Source organism: Erpetoichthys calabaricus, chromosome 5, assembly GCF_900747795.2.
Source record: "Erpetoichthys calabaricus chromosome 5, fErpCal1.3, whole genome shotgun sequence".
In the NCBI taxonomy this organism is placed as follows: domain Eukaryota; kingdom Metazoa; phylum Chordata; class Cladistia; order Polypteriformes; family Polypteridae; genus Erpetoichthys; species Erpetoichthys calabaricus.
The window spans coordinates 236,524,717-236,543,276 of NC_041398.2; the positions used below are offsets into that span (position 1 = coordinate 236,524,717).

Below are 18,560 nucleotides of genomic sequence, written 5' to 3' on the forward strand. Positions count from 1 at the left end.
CCATCAGTATTTAGTATTTTTATTTAGAACATTGCATACACTGTGTTACTTTTTTATTTTCCCTAAAGTAATATACTATTTATTTCTCTTAATACCCATTATGTTCATGGGTAACTTTTATAAATGTTTCTGTAGTATAAAGAAGCAGCTTTTGTTATATAGCACTTTCTTGCTTTATAATGCAGATACATAGTAAAATTATGCAGTTCGTTTTTGTATTTTTACATTGTAATTATTATCTCAAAACATTTTTATACAGTGCCTTTTTTATTTTTTGGGTACTGTGTAGTGTAGGGGCCTGCAAGGTCTGTACTAGATAGCCATACTGGCTTCATGGTTTTTGTTCCAGCTCGATTTCTTTTTGAGAAATCACTTATTGCTTTTGAAGTATTCTAGCTCAAGCAACATTTTTTTTTCTTATTCTAGTTGTCTCGCTGGTTAAAATTTCCCACCCTTAATTTGCTTATTTTAATTTTCAAAAAAATCACATTCACAGTTTCTAATTACTCCTTATTAGCCACAAGATGCAAATTAGGAGCAAGATGTAAAATGCAGAAGGAAACCGCAGATCTCCATGTAATTGTTTCCATTTACACCTGTCTGTAGTCCTCATCAGCTATATAGTTTAATGCAATATTTGGAAGGAAAGTGAAGAACTGGGAATTAATGCTTCACTTCAGGCTACACATCTTTTGGAAGATATGCTTGGAAAGGAAAAAAATCTAAAATGTATGAATGATCTGATGTGGCCGAACAGTAACAAGCCATAAAATTAAATATAGATAGATAGATACTTTATTAATCCCCAAGGGGAAATTCACACACTCCAGCAGCAGCAGCATACTGATAAAAACAATATATTAATTAAAGAGTGATAAAAACACAGTGCAAGTTAAAAAGTGCAAGGTGGAGAGTGCGAGGCAGGTATAACAGTCAATAACATTGTATTGTGTTAACGTTTACCCCCTCGGGTAGATCTGAAGAGTCGCATAGTGTGGAGGAGGAACGATCTCCTCAGTCTGTCAGTGGAGTAGGACGGTGACAGCAGTCTGTCGCTGAAGCTGCTCCTCTGTCTGGAGATGATACTGTTCAGTGGATGCAGTGGATTCTCCATGATTGACAGGAGTCTGCTTAGTGCCCGTCGCTCTGCCACAGATGTCAAACTGTCCAGCTCCTTGCCTACAATAGAGCCTGCCTTCCTCACCAGTTTGTCCAGGTGTGAGGCGTCCTTCTTCTTTATGCTGCCTCCCCAGCACACCACCGCGTAGAAGAGGGTGCTGGCCACAACCGTCTGATAGAACATCTGCAGCATCTTATTGCAGTTGTTGAAGGATGCCAGCCTTCTAAGGAAGTATAGTCGGTTCTGTCCTCTCTTGCACAGAGCATCAGTATTGGCAGTCCAGTCCAATATATCATCCAGCTGCACTCCCAGGTATTTATAGGTCTGTACCCTCTGCACACAGTTACCTCTGATGATCATGGGGTCCGTGAGGGGCCTGGGCCTCCTAAAATCCATCACCAGCTCTTTGGTTTTGCTGGTGTTCAGTTGTAAGTGGTTTGAGTCGCACCATTTAACAAAGTCCTTGATTAGATTCCTATACTCCTACTCCTGCCCACTCCTGATGCAGCCCACGATAGCAGTGTCGTCAGCAAACTTTTGCACTTGGCAGGACTCCCGAGTTGTATTGGAAGTCCGATTATATATAGGCTGAACAGGACCGGAGAAAGCACAGTCCCCTGTGGTGCTCCTGTGCTGCTGACCACAATCTCAGCCCTGCAGTTCCCGAGACGCACATACTGAGGTCTGTCTGTAAGATAGTTCACGATCCATGCCACCAGGTATGAATCTACTCTCATCTCTGTCAGCTTGTCCCTAAGGAGCAGAGTTTGGATGGTGTTGAAGGCGCTAGAGAAGTCCAGAAACATAATTCTTACAACACCACTGCCTCTGTCCAAGTGGGAGAGGGATCGGTGTAGCGTGTAGATGATGGCATCCTCCACTCCCACCTTCTCCTGGTATGTGAATTGCAGAGGGTCGATGGCGTGGTGGACCTGTGGCAGCAGCCGCTCCATGGTCTTCATCACATGTGACGCCAGGGCGACCGACCTGAAGTCATTCAGCTCACTAGGACGTGATACCTTTCAAATATGATCTGTTACTGCAAGGATTGGTTACTAATTGAACAATTGGCTTGGAACAAAAATCTGCAGTTACTGTGGCCCACCAAGACCATCTTTGCAGACCCCTAGTACAGAGCTTTTGTACAATTGTGCAGTTAGTAAGTTAGGTGGCTTTCTTAGTGTGGCATCAAGAGGAAACTATTAAAGCAATGACCTTTGATTTAAAATATAATGCTGTCACTTAAGCACATGAGAGAGAGGGGTTGGGAGCATGCGCTGTTAGTGTGTTGCCATACCCACCACACAACTAACCATCTGGATTGTGACCCGAGTGCAGCAGGTGACACTTCAGCACCACACTGGAGCACTGTGAGTTTTTTGTTTTTTTTCCCCCTCTGTGTCTGGTGCCAATCCTGCCACCAACCTCCAAGTGTTCCCGGTAGGTTGTAGGACCTGCTTGCAGGGCTGGATGCAGATTAACATCATACCCAGGACAAAGCAATTGCAGATTAAGGGCCTTGCTCAAGGGTCCAACAGAGTAGAGTCACTTCTGGCATTTACATGATTCAAACTGGCAAACTTCCAATTGCCGCCGCAGATCCCTAGCTTCAGAGTCAAATCTCTCCGCCCTTAAGCACATGATAGGAGTTTATTTACATCCGTAATATTGTCATGTTATGAGTACAGAGAAATCTTTATTTAAATGTCTGACACTGTCCAGTACCATGACAGACAAGAATGTAGTGTAAATACGTAATTTTAATCAATAGAAAGCACCAGTCATCTTACCTGGTGTACTCCTTAATCCTTAATAATGGAATCATGGTGGTGCTACTTAGCAAGCTCATCCTGAAAGAAAGCGAGCAGTGGTTCAAGCATTTGAGGAGCCTTTTTACTGTATATTAGTAAAGAGTTACACTTTGTGAAACCCTTAGTAGCATAATTTCTGTCTGCTGATACTTTTTGCTGAGAGTCTAGACTTAACATGTTTGCATTGTTGGTGCCACAATGACAACAGTTTGAGCCTTTAGGAAAAATACCTCAGAATTCAACATTTTAGTATTTTCGTTTTATACTGATGACCACAAAAAACCACTCAAATGAATACAGAATTAATTCAGAATGTATAAACTTTTCAGAGGAAAAAAAAGTTGGAAGTTATTTCCAACTTGCTGAAATAGCTGTATAGCCTTCATCAGGTGTGCACCTCAAAAGGAAAATGCAGATTAACATATATAGGACGGGAAAGAGAGAACATAGCCAGGGCAAATGAAAGGAGATAAGGTGTACAATAGTAGATGTGAAAAGGCTGCCAATAGAAAAGAGTCATTTTACAATTAAGGCATGGGGAAATATATGATCCTAAGTTAAAAATGAGCTTAGATTTCTTTGAAAAGTGTCTTTGAAGCCCTCCGAAAGAACACAGTGATCAGTGTGGCTATCATCAAGGTATATGAAGTGTTCTACAATAGACTTTGTAAGGTCTTTCATTCTAACGGCTCAGACATGCTCCCTTAAACGGTCTGCTAGTTGTCTCCCTGTTTCACTTATATAGAAGGCTGAACACTTCCTATAAGAAATGCAGGAAGGCAGAAGGTCCGTTGTTTAAAAGATTGTTAAGGTGAAATGGGTGCACCAGTGAGATGCAGGTTTCATTATTGGGATTCCTCATTGAGTCGGTTGTTACAAGGTCTACCCCTGGCTTGATTGAGGGCCCCATCTGTAATGTGGGAATGGTGTCCTCTATCAATGAAGAAGCACCTCATTTGGATCGCTTCATTCCAGAAGTGAAACTTATCACTGCAAAGGCGGCAGAGTCCAATGGAACCGTGAACAAGGTAGAGTTTTTAGTATACCAGGGATAGAAGAAGCTGTGGAGAAGTTAATCGCGGGAATTGTTGGTTTGTATTAGATGGAGGTTTGAAGTCCTGGAAAGGTGAAAGAAAGACGGATATCTAAAAATGGTAGAGTTGTGGAAACATCAACTGCAAACCTGAGGGATGGAAACCAATAAAGTAACTAATGAATTCTTGTTGCTGGCTTCTTGACCAAGAGGCAGCACCAGCACAATCGTTGATATACTGTATAGTATCTTTTTTGCAGATCCGGTAGGTAGAAAAACAGTCCACTTATCCAGATGTTGGCATAGCGAGGTCCTATTCTAGTAGCTATTGTAACTCCACTGACCTGGTTGGGGGGAAAAAAAGAAGTTTCAGAGTTAACGTTTCAAAAGTTTAATTCAGAGTAACTTTTATAGCAATAATGCCGATGGCTTTTGCAGCCATTTTTTTTTTTTAATATTTGTACTAAGTGATACTTTTTTATTTTTCAAACTCCTCTATGACAACTGAGTCACTGATTAGTCATCGAGTACATATGTTGCCAGAAAAATTTCAAATGTTATTCCGTTTGTATTGTAATGTAATACCCGGGCGGCACGGTGGCACAGTGGGTAGCACTGCTGCCTTGCAGTTGGGAGATCTGGGGACCTGGGTTCACTTCCCGGGTCCTCCCTGCGTGGAGTTTGCATGTTCTCCCCGTGTCTGCGTGGGTTTCCTCCGAGCGCTCCGGTTTCCTCCCACAGTCCAAAGACATGCAGGGTAGGTGGATTGGCGATTCTAAATTGGCCCTAGTGTGTGCTTGGTGTGTGGGTGTGTTTGTGTGTGTCCTGCGGTGGGTTGGCACCCTGCCCGGGATTGGTTCCTGCCTTGTGCCCTGTGTTGGCTGGGATTGGCTCCAGCAGACCCCCGTGACCCTGTAGTTAGGAATATAGCGGGTTGGAAAATGGATGGATGGATGTAATACCCTCTTAGTAGTTTCACATATGCTACCTGTCTAGTGATACAGAACAGCATATCTTGACAAACACCTAATACTAAACTAAACATTTCAGGAAGTAAAATCCAGTTTATCTGAGCAGGCAGTGGCCTAAAAACCCTATTTAAAATGCGGTGCCAAATGCTTCTGATGCGTTCTTTTACAATCTTGACCCAGATATAAGTAGCGAGACTGAGACTAAAAGTGACATGTGAAATTGAGGTCATTATTTTTAAAAATATACTTGCACAGTATTTTCCCTGTTTCAATCCTTTGTCTTCCTCTTTCTTTTCCCTTTTACTTTTCCGAGGGATTGCATTTTTAGACAAAAAGTAATATACCAAGTAAAGCATCTTATAATAGACAATATTTGAAAGATAATTCCATGCAGTCCTACAGCATTTTATTTTCTCCTGTTTGGAGCTTTGAAGGGCATCACACAGGCAGCCTTTGAAGTAGACAGACCAGGCTGTTTGTTGACTTTCATCTGTGTTTCCTGACATGTTGTGTTCTTTTTTTTTTCGTCTGTAAGTAAATAGAATATTAATAATTTAATTATTTTCTCATGCAGGCATTTGAAAAATGGAAAGAAGAAAAAGATGCACACCTAATGGAAACTTGTAAAAAGGAAAAACAAGCAAAGAGGAAAGAGCAACAGAAGGTGGAAGAAGAAAAAACTGAAAAGGAAAGGCAATGCAAGGCTGCATTTAATAACTGGTAAGCTTAGCTATGCACTTACACTATACAGTTTGCAGGGTGGCTTTTGTTAAAGACCTTATTGAACAGATATAATACTTTTTGAAAATTCCAAGTGCTTTTGGAACGTTTAAATTGTTACCAAGATTTTATAAAAACTTATTGTAAAAGCAAACATGTAGTAGCCCTTAAACAGTCAAGTAACCCAGCCTAAAAAGAGCAGTCACTTTTGCATAAGTAAAGATTCATTTTTATTAATTTGAAATAACCAAATCTATCCAGCAGGGAGCGCTAACTCTCTGGTTGGAATAAGTTCTTTTGTAATGGCATATTACATAACCCGAAACTATATAGATATGATATTAAAAGGCGATACCCCTCCCTTAGTAATACGGCGGTAAGAAATCATAGGAGAAATAACTTAACTTTCTTTAATGACGATTTACATGGCATAACAGACGAGGAAGCCATGACAAGACCTTTCAGGTTGTGTGTATAGAGTCTACCATTTTCGTCGCTGCGTTGGAAGATTTTCCGGATCGGATGACATTATCTCCCATCCGTCCGTCGGCTTCAAAGGTATCCCGGGTAATGTTCCAAGGCTTTATACTCTTTCTCCATGTGCAGGCCCCCAGTTAGGTAAGTCATGCCATTCCAAACAAGGAAAAGAAGATCCAATGTCATGCTGACTCTGACACACAGAAATAGTACAAAGCCTATTTCACAAGCCTTTCTTGTCTTCTAATGCTTACCTAGCAGTTCTAAATGATAAGCCTCTGTGTGCTAAATCTGGCCTTGTGTTAGCTGTACATGTGAGTGGATTTATAAAATACGTTTTGTACAGAGCACAGTGACATATTAAACTTATTACACCAAAACAAATAAGAAAATAACAAGTTTATTTCCTAACACAAAGTAAATTAATTTATTGGAAGCATTACTGAACTTGTGAAATGCTGACAGGATACTTCAAGGATTTAACCTCCTGTGTAGCACATGTTATCACTGCCTGTATGAAGATTTCATGTTATCTCTCTTGCTTGAAGGGGGTTATTTTTGGGTATCCTATTTTTCTCCGCACATCCCCAAAACTTTATTTGTTAGGTAATTTGGTTATTCCAAATTGTCTATTATTGATTGAGGATGGGTGCCTGCATGAGTAGACCTGGTAATGGACTGGTGCCCAGTCCAGTGTTGATTCCCTTCTTATGCCCAGTTCTGCTATGATAGGCTTTCACCCCTCACAACCAGGACTTAGATTAATCTGGTTTGAGAATATTATGTTATACATGTACGTGGAGGATGTAATTATCTATTTGCTCTACATGGTGCATTCTCACCTGGACAAAATTGGCAGCAGGTGAGGTCAGGTTGGGAAGCATGCAGTAGCACAGCTCGTTGCTGCACCCACCACATGACGAAACAGCTCGGGATCCCGGTTAGGACCCAAGTGTTGCCATGCAGCGGGCGACGACTCCGCACTATGCCAGTTTCGATCCCCAACAGGCCTGACCCCATTTGCTTTCTGGTAGTTTCGACTCTTCCAGGGATGAGACTCCCGTGGGCTTTTCCCCATCCTCTTCATAATGTGAGCAGCCTCCCAGTGGGTGGCTGCAGCAGAGCTACTCCCACAGAGAGGAGTGCTGTTTGCCTTTTTGGAGCTGCGTGAAGTTTTTACGGTGGCTAGAGTGCTAGTCCTGCCACCAATACCCAAGTTTTCCTGCAAGTTGGAGGACCATTTGCAGGGCCAGATACAGTTTAACGTCTTACCCAGGACTAAGCTGGCAGCACTGTGAAAGTTGTTTTTTGATTTCTCTCTTACCTTCAATATCGTCAAGCCATCCCTGTTTAAGGGCTGATCTTGGAGATATGCAGGTCAATGAGCCTAAATGATTTTTTTAGATAATAGAAATGGACACTCTGTCTGACAGACTGCAGTATGTGAGGCTCAAAGACTGTCTCCTCTTTGGATGTGAGCAATGCTGGAGCACCACAAGGAACAGTCCTGTCCCCTTTTCTCTTTGCTCTGTACACTGTCGACTATAAATGTAACGCCAGGGGCCTCATGTATAAACGGTTTATACTCACAAAAATGTTGCATACTCCCGTTTCCACACTCACATCGCAATGTGTAAAAACTAAACTTGACATAAAGCCACGCACATTTTCACGCCAGCTCAATCCCAGTTGTATGCAAGTTCTCTGCTCGGTTTTACAAACTGGAGGCATCCAGCGTCAAAGCAGTGCTATATTTCCAGTGTGGTTTCCCTTTCTTTTTTAGATCCACATCCCTGGCACGGCTTTATCAAGTACACTGAAATTAACTGCATATCGTTTATTAGTGTAGGGCATGTGATTGTAATTAACCTGTAACAATATATTAGTCCATAGAAAGTGACCTATCTTTGATATAAATAATAAAAAGAGATTTTTTTTTACTTGGGTTAGCTCATTACCACCCTAAAATATCTAGTTCACCATGCCGTTGTACCTGTGTTGTATATATTATAGAAATAATGGTGGCACAAAGGTTTGGAGTGCAAGCCTGACAGACCCTGTTTAATAATGGAAATAAAAACAAAAACGCCATAAACAAATTAATACCTCAATAAGGTGCAGAGTAATGGCTGTTGTCATCCTATTTCTTTAGAGAATGCTTCTGCATTGTCTCATCAAGACTTGGCCCAGAATGAATGCCTCTTTCTCATTGTTGCTGTTTTTTTTGTGTGCTTTCCGGAAAGAACAGTGCTTCATGTGCCAGAGAGGAAGTGATGTTAGCTCCCCAGGTCTATTCGAGGGGGTACTGGTTACCTTGCATGAGCCCTAAAGATGTCCCCTACTCGCACATGCCTGGCAAATGTGTGTGTGTGGGTGCAGCTTTACAAGCATACCTTAATTTAATTTCTAGTCTTTCTGGGACTTTACAAGGTTACATTATAGGCCATTATCCTCTAACACATGGTCATCCTGTCACAGAAGTTCTACCTTTTAAGTTTCTCCATATACTACTGCTCCTTCTTCCTCCAAACCCACAGTGTAAATGTTAAAACAATTTTTAGAATATATTCTCAAAAATATAAAAATCGAAAAATACTGCTGCAGCAATGGATGATCCTAGCCTTAGCCTATCCTAGCCTTAAAGACTGAAGAACAGTCGCAGACTACTAAGCACTGTTGTAAGTCGCTCTGGATAAGAGCGTCTGCTAAATGATGTAAATGTAAATGTAAATGATCTTTAGTTTTAAAAAATTCAAAACAAGGTAATACTGGTAATTATTAGGACAAAATTTTAAATACACCCACATTTATACCTTTTTGTTTTATTAATTTCTTTGAAAGTCTGAAATTTGTTTTATGTTTACAGATCTTGAAAGTAAAAAATATCAGTTGTTGTTCATGATTTTCTCAAACTGAGATCCTTTTCGCTACATTGTTAAAATAACTGAAAATGTTAAATGCAATAGTGAATGATTAATTTGTAAATTTATAGTACTATAATACTTTTTCAGAATTTATTTACTGTATATAGCTAGTAACTCCCGTTTTTTTCACCATGCTTTTTCAGTAACGTTCAGCTTTATATGAGGTTTTTTTTCCCCCATTTAGGAATAAGAGTAAGGAAACAATGCTTCAGGATAAGATCAAAGCAGAGCGTCAACTACAAAAGACAATGAGAGACACAGTTAAATATGAAAAGGAAATGAAGGAAAAACAGGCTTTGGACATGTATGATCAGTGGCTGGCAAGTATATTTTTTGTGCCTTTAAAAAATAATGCTTTCCAGTGAAACTTCACTTTTAGATTATATTATTTTTACATTCAGTTAAATTTCCTGTTTTGTTTTTTAAGCATGCACATTTATTGTCTTTCTGAAGAAAAACAAAACTAGTAAATTCTGTAAACTGACATGCAAATATCCAAATGTATTTGTTTTCTTTTTTTCCTTCCATAATTTTAAAAATGTCATTGAAGTCTCTTCTTAAACTTTCAGGTTTTATCTCCATTCTGTCCTCATAGGTTGTAGTTGTCAGTCCTAAGTCGCCCCAGCCTCTCCCTTCATTGTGCTTCCTCTAGCACTGCTATGTCTAATTTCTAATGTGGAGACCAAAACTGCATACAGTACTCCAGATGAGGCCTCACCAGTGTATTAAACAATTTATAGACTTGTATTCTACAAATTGTGATATTTATAACCTAACATCCTATTCACCTTCTTTTTTTGCTTCAGTACACTGTCTTGATATAGATGGTGTCAAATCCACTACAACTCTCTGGTCCTTCTCAAGTGTTCTTTCAAGTTTCAGACCTTCGACTGTATTTTTAAATCAAATCTAGTTGGGTCTTGACTCTTTACATTCAGTACTATAATTCTGAAGGATCTAAGAAGCTCTATTTTGTAATTAAACAATAATGTACCGTGACGGACTGTATCCCCATCCAGTTTTCGCCTCTGCCTTTATATCTCGATGCTGCTAGATAGGTTTTGACTTCCAATGGCCTTAAAATTCGATAAAGTGGGTTCAGTAAATTGATTAAGGTTTTGCACAATACAGTAAAATCTCTGGTCATGAACATTTCCGAACACGTACAAATCGGGTTACGATCAAAAAGTCTGCCAGAATTTCACATCTGTTCACGACCACAGGCTCTGGTGGCGAACAAAAACACTTGCAGCCAGTTTCCCTTCTGGTTCGTACACCCCAATGATTTCCCATTCTCCGCGGTCCTGGATCATAAGGATGAGCTGACAACAGAGGAACTTGCTGAACTCCAGCAGGAGCAGCATAAGAAGTGATACAATAAAAGCCATCATGGAAAAATGGAACGAATGGCAGGATTTTTTTGAGAAGAACCAACCTGACAAAGCGGTCTCAAACAGAGTGATAAACATGATGAACAACCATGTTGTCTTGCATTTCCGAAAAGTTTTAATGCACAGGAAAAGGCAAGTCATATTAGACCGCTATTTCGTGAAGTCTGGACCACCAGCTAAATGACTAAAAACCCCTGAAATAGAAGAAATCACAAGAGAGAAAACATCTGAAGGAGAACGTCCCTCCGTCGCGGAGCCGAACTCTCCTTCAAAACTGTAACCTCCTCACTTTCTTCACTCTAGAACTCGACTCATGCAAGATTAGTTTTCTTGGTTGTTTTAGGGGTTAGTTTTTGTATAAATTAAGGATTTTTCAAACTTTAATTTTTTTCCCCTGTGCTTAAAACAGCAAGCAGTTCGTAAGAGTCTTGTACAAACTTGGTCTAGCACAAATTCTTGCAATGTTAGATTTCTCAGTGTTATTCAGTGTTTTTACATATATATTACTATTACACTGTGCATTCTATGGTATAATTAACTATTTTTGTGCTTAAAAATCTTTAAATATATATATATATATATATATATATATATATATATATATATATATATATATATATATATATATATATATATATATATATATATACACCCACACTATCAGATTGTGACACAGACTTCGAATGCCGTGAATGTAATTACCCCGATCTACATGCTGTCAAATAAACGAACCACACGCCGTGGCGCAACGTTAGGGGCATCGCCTCTGGCGCTGACGTCCGAGGTTCGATTCCCGAGAGGGAGTGCAGTGGAGTGTGTACACCTGATGAGCCCAGAATGAGGGCGAAACACGTGTCGTGTACTCTTTGCATTTATTTGACAGTAAACTATTTCAACCATATACATATATATATATATATATATATATATATATATATATATATATATATATATATATATATATCTACATACAGTTCATACGGTCTGGAACGGATTAATCGTATTTACATACAATCTTATGGTGAAATTACATTCGGATCGCGTCCAGAGTTTTGGAATGAATTATGGATTATGGTCCTGACCAGAGGTACCACTGTAATAACATTTATTGTAATCAATCATCATCTATGATATCAAAAGTGTTTTGTTTGGGTTTTGAAATAGAATATACACAATAAGCCGTAAATGCCAGAAACAGGTCATTCTTTTATCTTAGTTCAGTAACAGTATTAGTATTTGCACCAAAGAATGCCATTTTCATGTTCAAGATCAGTACACATTATTCATCTCTCAAAGGTCAAATGAAACTGGAAAAAAAAACACCTCTCTTAAATCATTACATCTTCTACGAGTCACACAACCCTGTCTATCCCTGTAAAATTAACCTGCTTTGCTTCTAGGTCCCAAGTGACTAAGTTAATAAGGCGCAAAGGTTGCGTGAGAGAGTCTGCCTTTTTGACATTTATTGATGTGTCGTCTAGAGGCAGATGTTAAAAAACATGGCTTGTGAGGTGTTAGAGAAACAAATAAACATTCCTTCACACACTACAGGTACAGTACACACAAAAAAAGGCATTAACTAGAAAAATAACAGAAGCTGGCCATTATTCTTAGCTCTGACAAAAAATCTGCTCAAACGATACATCTTTCTATTTTTTTGCTCCTGCTCACAGTCCGCGAGGGCTTGTCAGCAGCGACATGCTGAGGCCGGTTTTCAGGGTGATGCAGTCTGTTCTTTTTTCGGTCCACTATGAGTGAGTGTGTCCTGTGATGGACTGGGGAGGCTTAAATAGATGATGCTTACTGCTGCAGATGTAGACATTTTGCTCCCAGTGACTATAAACTTGACAAGTGTGTTAAAAATGGGTAGGTAGAATCTTATATATAAACATCTACGCATGGAAGGGTGTGCGTCTATCTGTCCAGCCCGGAAGTGCAAGGCTGCAGCATGAAGCTCAAAGAGCCGGCAAGGTGAGCCCAAGTTAACGAGTCGGAAGAAGAAAGAAGCACAAGGCTACAGCATGAAGCTGAAAGAAAATGACTCCGTCGCCAAGGAAAGACAAACGAGAGAGAAACTCACTTAGCAGCTGATAGACAAGGGGAGCGAGCACGTCCGCAAAATGAAAACACCAACTCTGCATTTCAATTTTTTTTCCTGACGATTTCAATAGTTTCTAGGAGCTCTGGCTTTTTACAGCACGGGCTTATAACAGCTTGTATATAAAAATGAACAATCAGGCTAGACAATTAAAATTAATCTGTTATGGCCCATCCTAAAACCACAATAATATATCTAGAGATGAGGATCTTCTTCTTCCCTTATGTTCCCTCTTTTGCACATTGGCTATCATGATTGCTTCTTTGTGGTTAAATTAGCTTTGTCCTGCCAGTTGTTATTTAAACAGACACGCAGATATTACGCTTAGCTTGTCTAGAAGATGGTACAAGTAATGTAATTTGTATAATACTATACTAACACCTTTTAAAAAGTTAGAAATCTGGGAAGTCGTTATCTCATATTCAGTAATTGAAATGAAAATGCATTAAACATGAAGAGCAGACTGAATATGGATTCTCTGTCTGAAGGTGCAGACACTCACAATTTGGTCATCAGCTTGAAACGAACAAAAGCTGTCTTGACAAATAAAATGCTTGCAATATGAGTAATGAGAGCAGCTAGAAAAGAACACTCTAACTCAGCATTAGAAGAAAACTGGAAGACTGAATGAAACTTGTTCTGTCATACAGAAAGACATCGTAACAAAAAACTGATGTCAGCGTAAAATAGCAGGTATGCTGTATAACTGAGAGGATTCATGTATGTGGATATAACAACTCCGCTTTATACATATAAATTTAGCATCCAGGAATATCTTTCTATGGAGAATAGCCTCATAAATCAAGCACAACATAACAGTCTTCTTCTTTCTGTTGCTCCTGTTAGGGGTTGCCACAGCAGATCATCTTCTTCCATATCTTTCTGTCCTCTGCATCTTGCTCTGTTACATCCATCACCTGCATGTCCTCTCTCACCACATCCATAAACCTTCTCTTAGTTCTTCCTCTTTTCCTCTTCCCTGGCAGCTCTATCCTTAGCATCCTTCTCCCAATATACCCAGCATCTCTCCTCTGCACATGTCCAAACCAACGCAATCTCGCCTCTCTGACTTTGTCCCCCAACCGTCCAATTTGAGATGACCCTCTAGTGTACTCATTTCTAATCCTATCCATCCTTGTCACACCCAGTGCAAATCGTAGCATCTTTAACTCTGCTACCTCCAGCTCTGTCTCCTGCTTTCTGGTCAGTGCCACCGTCTCTAACCCATGTAACATAGCTGGTCTCACTACTGTCCTGTAGACCTTCCCTTTCACTCTTACTGATACCCATCTGTCACAAATTACTCCTGACACTCTTCTCTGCCCATTCCACCCTGCCTGCACTCTCTTTTTCACCTCTCTTCCACAATCCCTATTACTCTGTACTGTTGATCCCAAGTATTTAAACTTATCCACTTTCGCCAACTCTACTCCCTGCATTCTCACCATTCCACTGACCTCCCTCTCATTTACACACATGTATTCTGTCTTGTTCCTACTGACCTTCATTCCTCTCCTCTCTAGAGAATATCTCCACCTCTCCAGAGTCTCCTCAACCTGCTCCCTACTATCGCTACAGATCACAATGTCATCAGCAAACATCACAGTCCATGGGGACTCCTGTCTAATCTCATCTGTCAACCTGTCCATCACCATTGTAAATAAGAAAGGGCTCAGAGCTGATCCCTGATGTAATCCCACCTCCAACTTGAATGCATCTGTCACTCCTACTGCAAACCTCACCACTGTCACACTTCCCTCGTACATATCCTGTACAACTCTTGTGTACTTCTCTGCCACTCTTGACTTCCTCCTACAATACCACAACTCCTCTCGAGGCACCCTGTCATATGCTTTCTCCAGGTCCACAAAGACGCAATGCAACTCCTTCTGGGCTTCTCTAAACTTCTCCATCAATATCCTCAGAGCAAACATTGCATCTGTGGTGCTCTTTCTTGGCTTGAAACCATCCTGCTGCTCACTAATCATCACCTCACTTCTTAACTTAGCTTCCACTACTCTTTCCCATAACTTCATGCTGTGGCTCATCAATTTTATCCCCCTGTAGTTACTACAGTCCTGCACATCCCTCTTATTTTTAAATATCGGCACCAGTACACTTCTTCTCCACTCCTCAGGCATCCTCTCACTTTCCAAGATTGCATTAAACAATCTGGTTAAAAACTCCGCTGCCATCTCTCCTATAAACCTCCATGCTTCCATAGGTATGTCATCTGAACCAACGGCCTTTCCATTTTTCATCCTCTTCATAGCTGTCCTTACTTCCTTCTTGGTAATCCGTTGCACTTCCTGATTCACTATCTCCACATCATCCAACCTCTTCTCTCTCTCGTTCTCTTCATTCATCAGCCTCTCAAAGTACTCTTTCCATCTGCTCAACACACTTTCCTCGCTTGTGAGTACGTTTCCATCTTTATCCTTTATCACCCTAACCTGCTGCACACCTTTCCCAGCTCGGTCCCTCTGTCTAGCCAATCAGTACAGGTCCTTTTCTCCCTCCTTAGTGTCCAACCTCTCATACAACTCATCATGCGCCTTTTCTTTAGCATTCGTCACCTCTCTCTTCACCTTGCACCTTATCTCCTTGTACTCTTGTGTACTTTTTGCATCTCTCTGACTATCCCACTTCTTAAGAGTACCAAGTACTAATTCATATTTTATTTCTGGGCCTCAATTTCAATACCCATAATTATACTTTCTGTCACTTCACTCGTATCTTTTATTAGACTACACTAAGATATCAATGCTAGTGTCACATATTTGGATATTTGGAACTCCTGTGTTTTCTGCCTTGAAGACAATGAAGAAACACAATAATCTCAAACTTGATTAATCCAGTTCAGGGTCACAGTAACCCAAAGGCTATTTTAGCAGCAGAGCTGGCAGGTGGGGTGAGGTGATAAGGGTAAGGGTGGCATTTTTATTTAACAGTATTTTTTTAACCTTGAGAAATTAAATGAAAAATTGAGTTATATATAAAATATATACACATGTGGCTTCTTATTGGTATACTACCTTTAAAAACTGAGGAATATTTTCATTTTAAAAGTTTCAAATAAAATAAAGCTAACTTCTGAGAATCAAAACGGCCAATGTGCACTTCAGAGCAACATGTCAGTGCATGATATTGGCATTTGTTTTTTCTGATATTTCACATATCCTACTGTATATATTGATTGTCATTTTGTAGAATTTTGTTAATTTCTGGAATGTTCTTAAGCTTCACTCATGTGTACGCTGTCTGTTAAATGCCTCTTAAAGGATAAGTTTGTTTTTCAAGTCAACGTTATTTCTTTCTTCACTATTATGGTATAGTTTAATTTGCCAGATAAAACTTGGTTCTAAAGTGAAGTGTTTGTCTAAATTTTAAAAATCTCTTGTTTATTCTTGCAGCTTACAATAGGACTAATGGGGACACTGGTCCATAGCTAAATAAAAAAGCCTTAACACTTACCAAATATGTCTAACTTTCACTTTGAAGTAGCAAAGTTTTCAATTTAAGAAAACATGCCTTTTGAATGTTTGCATTGCATTTATGAGGCATCCTTGCAATAACAAAAGGAAATTAGAAATTATTATTATTTTTTGAGGTAAGAGTACATTTCCTATTCTCTCAGATACTTGCAGTATACCATCATGAGTGGAGTTATAACTTCTGTTTCTTCTGAAATTCTGTTTCAGTGGTCACGTTCTTGTACTAACAGACTGATGTACTTTTATATTATATTATTATTTTTTCTGAAACAGCAGTGACTTTTCGCCCATTTCATTCTGTGTTGTTATTAACATAGCCTATACAGTGAGAATCCCGCCAAGAGGCGGCATAGTGAAAAGAGTTTCATTGTAATTTGTACACGCAATGATAAATATGAGCTTATTACACTGTGTTGTATTTTTAATAAAAACCTTAAGATGTTTGGAAGAGCCAGGCTACCCTTCCAAAGGAACTGCAAATAAGTAGCTAACTTTATCCTCTTCAATGATTTGCTCTTGCTGGGATATTATAATAAAAGAATTGAAGACACCTGTTTAAATTAATAAACTCCACGACACTCCCTCTTACCAATCAAGCTGTAAATACACAGAGAGAACATGTGAAACTCATGCAGGCCACAACACAGTGAGGCACTCTTTGGTTTAAATTGACAGTATTTGTACAGTGACCAATATGCAATTGAAACATAATCAATATTTTATTTGTTTCAGGTTAAGAAAGAAACACAAGAGCGAAAACAGCAGAAACAGAAGAAATTTAGAGAAATCTTGGATGAGCCTCCTCCTCCCTGGTGCCCTCCTAGTAAAACTGTACCATTTGGGAAATAATGTACTGTATGCACTAATAGGACTGGGTATTTTTATTCTGCATGAATTTAGCTAAATATGAAAGATTTTATATTTTTATATTAATTTATTTTTATCTGACAGCACTCATGATTTAATCACTTATATTTATTAAAATGTGTTCCCTTTTTTTGGGCAGATTTTAAAAATGGTAACTGTGATGAGGACTTTGCATGTTTAATCTAATGTGAAATGTGTGATATTTTTTGATCAGATATTTCATGCAGAGTTAATATTAAATATATTTTCTACGCAGAGTCCATAAATAGATCAGAATTTTAAAATTAGGAGTTTTATTAATAATTGATAATTGCAGGAATTATTTTAATATTTCCCTAATTTCTACAGCACAGGAATAAAGCACACTTTTTACTGAACTGGAATTTTTTTTTTCTTCATTTATCTCCGTGTTTTATTATTACATATTTGAGAGCAGGTTGGTGCAGCAATCAGTGCTGGGATTGTGGGTTTCAGCACCACGGCTGTTCTGTTTGTGTGTGAGTTTGCTGAATTATGCAGGTCACATAAATGGATGGAAGAATTGATGGCTTTATTAGATTGCATTCTTCTTTCTGTTCTGGAAATAAAACAGTGTTAGAAGGTTAGAATTCAAAATCAAAAATCAGAAACCAGAAATGTATCTGATCCGTATTTCAATGATAATATTAATTAACATGTATTGTTAAGATCCTTTGATGGAAATCTCATTGAAATTTCTTTGTTCTGCTATGCATTTCAATTAATTTGCATTTTGTGTGTGTGCAATGTAATTTATAAAGTTTTTAAATTGTATTATACATATAACCTTGTTACAGTGCTCAGAGTCTGTTTTCAGTGAAGAGAACAATGCAAAAATAATTATAAAAAAAAAAAAAAACTGAAAACTTTAGCTTTCAGGTATGGAACTGTGCTACTTATGTAACTGCAGTTCCATTAATAACAGTTTATGAAGACATAAGGCAAGCAAAACAGACCATGCAAGATTTCCCATATTAAACTGTAAGGAAAACATAAAATAGTTCAAAATAAGAATTCAGGACCACTCATTGGTGTGGTGATTGGTGCTGCCACTTCGCGGATGCAATGCCCACACCTCATGGTTGCCAGCATGGGCTTTTTTTTTCCTGTTTTCTTCCCACATCTCAACAATGTGCACATTTGGTGAGTCTACATTGGCCACATATGGGTTTGTGTGTGTGCGTGTTTGAGGCCTGTGATGGACTGGCGTTCGTTCAGGGTGGTTCCTGTGTTGTTCCTGTTGCTATGGAATTGTTGTCCACTGCGACTCTGAATTGGATTAAGTAGATTTCAGAATGTTGTTTTATAATAATACTAGACAGAGTACCTGGCATTGCATGTTATTTTTATAATGGGTGAAGGTAAAAAAATCAAGTAATTGAATCATTGATATGGCATGTAAACTGCTGATTTTTGTGTTGTTTCCCTCTATTGAGCTTCTATTCATAATGACACTTCTGAAACTCCATAAACTGGTAAGTTGGGTTAGCTGTAATACACATGCAAAATTTCATCAGCATTCAGAACGCTGCCTTGGATTATTGCATGTTTTTGTGGTGTTTTTTGTCCTCCCGTTACATCTGCCCAGTTTCATTTTTGAAACTCCATGAAGCGTAGATTTTTAAATTGCATTATA

The 18,560-nt window shown here is 39.1% G+C and overlaps 1 protein-coding gene across 1 annotated transcript in view; it reads left to right on the top strand.

Moving 5' to 3' along the window:
* Nucleotides 1–17,283, top strand: part of map9 (microtubule-associated protein 9) — a 65,371-nt gene extending 48,088 nt beyond the window's left edge. Inside the window, exons 12-14 of the mRNA XM_051928162.1 lie at nt 5,510–5,655; nt 9,241–9,376; nt 16,772–17,283. Of these exons, the coding sequence (XP_051784122.1) occupies nt 5,510–5,655; nt 9,241–9,376; nt 16,772–16,888 (399 nt within the window). The 3' untranslated portion in view covers nt 16,889–17,283. The remainder of the gene's footprint in view (nt 1–5,509; nt 5,656–9,240; nt 9,377–16,771) is intronic.
* Nucleotides 17,284–18,560: the final 1,277 nt, after the last annotated feature.